Source organism: Desmodus rotundus, chromosome 9, assembly GCF_022682495.2.
Source record: "Desmodus rotundus isolate HL8 chromosome 9, HLdesRot8A.1, whole genome shotgun sequence".
NCBI lineage: Eukaryota > Metazoa > Chordata > Mammalia > Chiroptera > Phyllostomidae > Desmodus > Desmodus rotundus.
Window position 1 is genome coordinate 81472695 of NC_071395.1, and position 7799 is coordinate 81480493.

General features: G+C 53.4%; 1 protein-coding gene across 4 annotated transcripts in view; it reads left to right on the top strand.

Moving 5' to 3' along the window:
• The window catches only part of RHBDL3 (rhomboid like 3), a 47937-nt gene extending 40852 nt beyond the window's left edge, over nt 1-7085 (top strand). For 3 of the 4 annotated variants that reach the window (XM_053911620.1, XM_053911622.2, XM_053911621.1), the window contains one exon: nt 3446-7085. In XM_053911620.1, the coding sequence (XP_053767595.1) occupies nt 3446-3717 (272 nt within the window). In that variant the 3' untranslated portion in view covers nt 3718-7085. Of the gene's footprint in view, nt 1-684; nt 3236-3445 lie in introns of all 4 variants that reach the window. The other variant, XR_008425167.1, reaches the window with a different exon arrangement.
• Nucleotides 7086-7799: the final 714 nt, after the last annotated feature.

Genomic DNA, 7799 nt, shown 5'->3' on the forward strand with positions numbered 1-7799 from the left:
CTGACTCCATTCTTGGTAGTGTGGCCTAATGTAGTAGGTGTCCTATTGGGTCCAGTGGCACAGCCTCTGCTGTCACCCAAGCTGGGTACTTGAGGTGCATCCTTTGTGTGGGCTCAGTACACCCTCCTCTTGTAGTTGAGCCTTGGTTGCTGTTGGCAGGTCAATGGGAGGGATTGACCCAGGCCAGTCAGCTGCAAGGACTGGTTGTGACCACTGACCACCAACCTCCACCCTGCATAGAGGATCTGCTGTGCAGGGGCAGGGTGGTGGTGCTCTGATGTGGTCAGTAGGTGTCCACTGGGTGCACTGGCCCTGGGGTTTCCTGGATTGTGCAGGCCAAGGTCAGTCCCCACCTGTGTTTTGCCCAGGGCTACCCTGCCTGAGCTGTAAAGCAATCTGAGATGGCTGCTACTTGTGCTGGGCTTGGAGATTTCCAGGTGAAGCCAAGCTGTGAATCTAGGCTGGCTGCAGCTAGTGCCAGGCCTGCAGCTCACTGGGCCAGATGTTGCTTGTTTGAGAGGATTTAGGAAGCTGTGCAGCATGAACCAACACCAGCCATTCATATGGAAAAGCAGGTTGGGTGGGGCAGAGTCTCTGGGGGTCTCCAACGCAGGTCAAACTGTTATCGAGGTGGATGGAGTCTCAGATATGGCACCAGCTTACCAGCTCCATGGCTTTATGCAGAGAGGGCCCAGAAGAGTGACAATGGCCTCTGTTTACCTTGATGCCAGTTACCTCAGTCTCTCCCAGCACGCCACTCTGGCGATGGAGCTCAGAGAGAGTGAGTCTGAGTAGGTAAGTCTGTGGGTTCTTCTTTAAGAGGAATTGCTTGGGACTCCACAAGTTTCTTCCACTGACTCAGTCCCCGCTCATTTTTGCAGCCAGAGGTTGTGGGGACTTATCTTCCTGGCACTGGAACCCTGGGCTGGGGGGCTGTGGTGTGGGGCTGGGACTCCTCACTCCTGAGATATCCCTCCCAAATTTTATCTGCCACACTTGGTTGTGGGGCCAGCCAGTTCTGTGTCTGTGGCCCCTACCACTCTAGAAGGATGTGGTTTCTTTAATTCCATAGTAGTCAGGCTTCCATTCAACTTGATTTCTGATGGCTCTGAGTGATGGTTGTTTCATATTTTAGTTGTAATTTTGATGTGGTTGTGCGAAGAGGTGAGCTGTGTCTGCCTCCGCTGCCATCTTCCAGATTTGGGTTTCAGGAAACCAGCCAGGCTCAGTGTGGAAAAGGAGTTGAATGTGTGGGTGGGGCTGAGACCAGAGGCCAAGAGGCTCCCCCTGAGGTAGAAGAAGGTGATAGTCTGCACAGAAGTGAAGGAGGTAGGAAGGGAGAAAAGGGAACACACAGTCTGTCCTTCAGTGCTGAGGATACAGCTATGTAGAAGGTGTTACTATTTGGCTTCATTTTCAGGACGGTACTTGGGGCTCAGAGAGAAAAGTTCCTTGACCTGGGACCCCCAGCTAGAGGTGACAGAGCTGAACTCGGAGCCAGCCTGTGCCATTTCTAATGCCCCACACTTTAGCCAGCCTGGGCAGGAGCACCTTGACTGACACAGGAGGGCCAGCCACCTACTACGTGGGAAAGAGGAAGACAGCCAGAAAGCTGGTGGGAGGCAGGGGCTTGTGTGGGCCCCCCTGCTTTTACCACGATGACATCTCTATTCATTCACACCCGCACTCTCTGGTCTCAGCTTCCCGTTGGAGGATCTCTACTTGCAGAGGAACATCAGCCTTAAAGCTCACAGGCTCTTTGAGCCAGGGCAGTGAAGGGACAGAAGGGAACAGCACGGGGTGAGTGGGGGAGGGGAGGGATGAGCACAGCTTCCCAGTCTGCTGGGACTCTGAGTTTGTCTGTGAGGAAGGGAAGAGAAGCATTAATTGTGCTGTTTAAAAACACTAACCAACTCCAGGCCCTGGCCGCGTTGCTCAGCTGGTTAGAGCGTCATCCTGATACGCCAAGGTTGCGGGTTTGATCCCCAGTAAAGGCACATACAAGAATCAACCAGTGAATGCATAAATAAGTGGAACAACAAATCGATGTCTCTCTCTCTGTCTCTCTCTTTCACTCTTTCTCTCCCCCCTCCCTCCCCCAACTTTCCTCTCTCTTTAAAATCAATAAACTTAAAAAAAAACACCTCTAAGCATCATAAAAACTAAAATGCTGTTTTGGAAGTCTTTCACATCCCCCTTGTGGAACCCAGGGCCTGGGGAGAACAGGTCGGGAGGACACAGAGTCCGTCCTTGGCTGCTCCTTTTCCGCCATCTATCGGCCATCCTTGGAGTTGCAGGGCCCAAGCCAGAAAGGGTGGCAGTCCCCTGGAGGCTCTGGCACCCCTGTAGTGGTTAGGGTGGAGAGAGTTGCACTGGTTAATTAAATAGTAACTGAACAAGGACAAAAGTCCCCTCACAGGGCGTTGTTTCAGGCTATCAGATTTGCCTTGGCTTCCTCATCTGTAAAATGGGGGTAAGAGTACCTGCCCTCGGTGTCTTTGGGTGGGTAGGTAACAAAATGGCGGTTTCCTGGCACCTGTCTTTCAAGAGAGTTCATCCCCATTGGATTGGCCAACCCAAGAAGTTCCCGCAGGAAGGCTGGACTGCAGTGAGTGGGGGCATTTCAGAGTCTGTTAAGACAGATTCCAGCACTTTGTCGGGTCTGTTTACTTCCATTCCTTCTTTGCCCTTCTCCCCCTCCATGCCTTCCTTCCAGCCACAAAAGCGCTGGTTCTGAGGGTTCCCTTAGGGTTTTGAAATAATCCATACACTGTACAGTGTATGGATTATTTATACAGTGTATGATTTATACACTGTAAAGTGCTTGCACATTGAGTTGTTATTCATGTCCCAGCAGTGGAGCCTGGCACACAGAAGCTGCGACTTTATAAAGGTGGGGAGACTGAGCCTCAGGACACGTGACAGCAAGGACGTGAGAGCCTTTGGGCTTCCGCGCGGTCTGTCCCCTCTGCCTGAAGTGCTCTTCCTAGGGTCCTCTCTGGATAGTCACGTCTCAGCTCAAATGTCACCTCTTTAGGGAGATCTTGCTTGATTCCCCAGACTGAAGCACCCCTCTCCTGACACCCAGCATCGGCTTTAAATCACCTATTTTTGCTTCCCAGGGAATTTCTCGTACTGCAGTGATGTAGTGTAGGCACTTGTATGCCGGCTGAGTAGAGTACTTGTGTGCTGGCTGATTGCCAGATGCTACAGTATAAGCTCTGGGAGAACAGAGGTGTGTCTGTCTTCTTCACTGCTATGTCCGCAGCACGTAGAACCAACAGAGCTTGGTCTGTAGTGAATGGGTTAATGGGAGGGTGGGTGTCTGGTGGATGGATGGATGGATGGGTGGATGGATGGATGGATGGATGGAGTGCAAGGCCTCTCCCTCAGCCCCTGCCCCGTGCCCCCTCCTCAGACTTCTCTGTGCTTCCTCCCCCTGCAGTGAGCATGGAGTTCGGGCGGGCCGTGTGGCTCCGGTTCCACCCATCGGCCTATCCGCCGTGCCCGCACCCGAGCTTCGTGGCACACTTGGGTGGCGTGGCCGTGGGCATCACCCTGGGCGTGGTGGTCCTGAGGAACTATGAGCAGAGGCTGCAGGACCAGTCGCTGTGGTGGATTTTCGTGGCCATGTACAGCATCTTTGTGCTGTTTGCTGTCTTCTGGAATATCTTTGCCTACAGCCTGCTGGACTTAAAGCTGCCGCCGCCCCCCTGACAGACTGGAGGACCGAGGGCCAGGAGGGGAGGGAGGAGCAGCATCAGAAAGGAGCATCTGTATTCTTTCTTCTCATCACCAGCTCAGTGAGGCTGGGGAGGAGAGGCGGAGAGGCGCTGGGCCACGGTCATCTTTGTGTTCAGGCTTGGACAGTGGAGGCCCTTTTCGGAAAGCCACCTGCTGGAGGAGTTGGACATGGCTACTGTTGTTTTTCTAGACTCCTCCGAAGACTTCGGGCCACCAAAGGCCTGGGGTGGAGTGGAGTGGCCGTTCTCTCGAGCTGGGCTTGTCCCATGTGTTCAGTGGCCCCCTCCCTTGCCACAGATTGGGTGGCAGCCTCATCCTCCACTGAGAGTCTGTAAGAATGTAAGGAAGGCCTGAGGGGATGGTCGCCAGGCAGGCCCTTGTCCAGCCCAGAGACGATGCAGGCCAGGAAATGTTCCCTCTACAGCTGTTGGCTCGGGGGCTCTGGAGTAGAAGAGGACCTGTTGGCTTTGTCCTGGGGGAGCCCAGGGTGCCGTCCTGTGCCTGTCAGTGGGCACTGGGGCATGGCCTCTAGTGCCTGGGTGGGTAGAGGAGGGAGATTCTGTAAGTCCAGGTGCTACCCTTGCCCTGGGGTACCCAGCAAATGAACCTAAGCAAGAGGGAATTCATCCTAAGCTCCACCTTGGAGAAGGCCCTACTCTGGACTTCTCCCTCCCTTGCTCCCAGGATGCTGACATCTCATACCTGTGCCCCAGCATCCCGTGCCCGGTCTTGTTGTTAGAGTCCTTCCCTTCCCTTCCACTGTGCCTGTCCTTTGGCTGTGAGACAGCGTTTTGATGTGTGTGCACATGGTTTCGTGGGTGAAGATGCAGGGGTGATGGGAAAGACTGTGGAGGGAGTTGGAAACAGCAGAGGAAGGCTGTGAGGAACAGTGGGCTCCTCACATATGTGGAGGAGTCTGAGAGGAAGGAAGGGGCTCAGAGGTGAGAGGATGTGGTTCCTGAGGATCCTTGCTTTTAGCAGTGCTCGCCTCTTCTTTTCTACCTCCCGTCCCTTCCGGGCCTCTCCCTGAGACTCAATGACAGGTGGGGGCCGGTGACCTCTCACGCTTCCAGGGCCCCCCAGATGCTGAGGTTTTGCTCGCCTTTGCCAAGTTCTGCTGTGGTTCCCTCTGGAGTGGCCTTCATTCTGTCTCCCTTTGGAGGAAAGGAGCTTTGGGGGTGCAAGCGAAGTTGGGACAGGAATATTGAAGCCATGTATCCTTTTGAGTTCAGAGGTCAGGAGGTTGCAGCAAAAGCAGTTCCAATTTAAGTGGAAAACTGCTTCTGGAGAAGAATCGTTGGGTGCATGGATGAGGGCAGCCCGGAGGCTCAGATTCCCCGAGCTGGGAGGGAACCGTGGGAAAGGGCTGACCTCCTAGCAGGAGCTGGGGCAGGCCCGAGGGCAGGGTGCACAGGATGGCCTTGGGCAAAATGTGATGCCCTTTGTACTGCTCTTGGAACTCCCCAGGACTGACAGCCCAGAGGGAGGAAGAACCCATGGGGCTGAGTTCACGCAGGAGCAAGGGCACAGGAGTGTAGGAACTGTCTTCTGCCAGCCACGTGCCCTTTAGAGCCATACGTGCACCGAGATTCGAAGTCAGCTGGGCCAGGCATGTGGCGGTCTTGGGCCACTGTAGCTTCCTGTCCCCAGGGATCACATAAATGGTCAGGGTCGTTCTACGCAGGACACCCACAGGCAGCCCTGGGCTATGCCGAGCCCTTCCCCATCTTTGCCCACCGCTAGATAGACTGCCCTGGTCCCCACACATGGCTCACTAGGTCATGCTGTCCTTGTGCCAACTCTGCCGAGGACTGCCAGCCTGAGGGGCGCGGGCCCAGGTCTGTGTCTGAGCTGCGTTGCCCTGAGGCATCTTGTCTGTGCCCTACCAGCCATTCTCTGCCATCCTGAGAGAAAGGTGTAGCTGGAAGAGTCAGCTTCTTGGGAGAGGAGACTCTGAGCTGCAATTGGGGGCTGAGAAGACTTGCATGAGGGTAGAGAAGGGGGAAGAGAAGGAAGTGGGCCACAGGTACTGCTAAACCTGAGAGGTGCTGTCCCTTCCTGGGGGGACAGGGGCAAGTACTGCCCTCTGAGAAGCAGGGCTTCTCCTCCACATCCTCTCCTGGCACCTGGGCTTCTGGGTGGCAGATGGAGGGAGCAGAGGGCCACTCTTCCCCCTGCCTTTGTCTGCTGTGGCCTAGAGAGGGGCCTTCCTCTCTCAGGGCTGAAATGACTATGAGCTGGAAGATTCTAGAAAGCCCTCAGAAGATTGCAGTTCCCTCAGGGCTTAGGATGGGAGCATGAACTGCCTGAGGTGGAAATCCCATCTGCCATCCTGTTCCATCTGTCCTCTGAGCGCGCTGAGAGCCTCATCTACACTGTGGGCCCAGCCCAGCTGACTGGCAGCTGCTCCATCAGCTGAGGGCCCAGAGGCTCCTCAGAAGCCCTTTGGTCTGCTTAGCAGCCATCTCCACCATGGCTTCTGGCCATCACTTCTAAGCAGGGCCATCCAGCTGTGATAATAGTCACTTCACGCTGCCCCGGTCTCTAACCCAGAGCCAGAGCCAATTGTCTGGTAAGAAAGGTTTACTTTTGGGTGTAGGGCTTTCTCCTCAGTGGGTCCCTTCACTCCCTGGCTCCCAGCACCCTGCCAGCAATGTGTCCCTGTCACCTCTCCTTCCTCTTCCGCTGTTGGGCGCCTGGCCCATGTGCCAAAAAGCTGAGGATAGTGTCTCTTAGGGCGGTGGCGTGAGAATGGATTTCCACCCGCACGGCACAGAAATTGAAATCTGGGGACTCCCCAAACAGCAGCCACAGACTCACTTGCTCGTTAAACCGAAGAGGAATCACAGAAACCGGGGAAAGGAAAACAAACCTTCAAAGGAGAAATTTCGCTTTAATGACACCATTAATCATTCGTTTTTTAATTAGGAAAAGCTCCCTAATGAGGCGCTTTTGCCAGCTAATAGGACTCTCAATTTCCATGAGAACTATTCTTGCCCAGAGGATTAGGAGAATCATCGCTCACTGAGCCCAGATCTTTCCCCAGTGTCCAATTTCATTTGCAAATAATGCAGGTTCCCCAGGCACAGCGGAAGCCCTTTCCTGCATTCTTGTTGCTGGCAGGGCTGGCTGGAAACTCCTCTGCCTTAAAAACCAGTGCCCAACACTGAACTCTGACCCCCTGCCCACCAAGGACTCGAGTAAGTGGAAAACAAAACAACAACAAAACACAAGCTACAGTGTTTGTTTCTAAATATTTTTGTATTGTGTACATTCTGTATATTTTTGTTGTAACATATTATTTGAGCACAGATTCCATTAAAGATTTTTTTTTAAGCCATCCGTGATTCGGAAAGTGACCTGAAGGGCTCATGTTTCTTCCTGGTCTGGGTCAGGGTGGGGGATGGGGGGCAGCAGCGGTGTGATTTATGTCCCACAGATCGGGCGTTGTTTCCCGACGCCAGTGTTTCTGGCTTGGTGGTTCTTCACCTTTCCCGAGTTAATGAACTCTTTTGAGTGGTTGATGAAAACTGATTTCTCTTCCCATAAAAATACAGATAGATGGCTTTATGGACAACTGGGGGCTGGGGAGCTGGCTGTGAATAAGGAAACTGATCCAAAGCTTCAGGTCAGGAACCTCTGTGCCAGCTGTCTGTGGGTGCCCTGCCTCCCCCTTCCACTCTTACATTATACCCTGATGAGAGATTAATATTTTGACTATTTTTTATTAGAAGAATCTTTTTTGACATTTCTTAGGCACTTCCTTCTTTCTCTAGTAGCCTAGACTTCGGGTCTTGCTGAGGACTGCCAACACCCTGATCTTGAGGAAGGGACGGGAATGTTCTCAGAGTAAAAGGGTGTGGTCAGTTCACAAAAGGGGGAAATGAAAGGAGCATAAATGTTAAAGTCTGGTGCTTGGTAAGTTTAACAATCAAATGGGCTTTGAATGGATTGTGTTACCAGGGAGACCTGAGTCAGGGGGATGCCCCTCCTCTGTTCACAAGAGAAGAATTCAGGTGAGAGAGAATAATGGAATGAGACGGCAAGTTTATTTA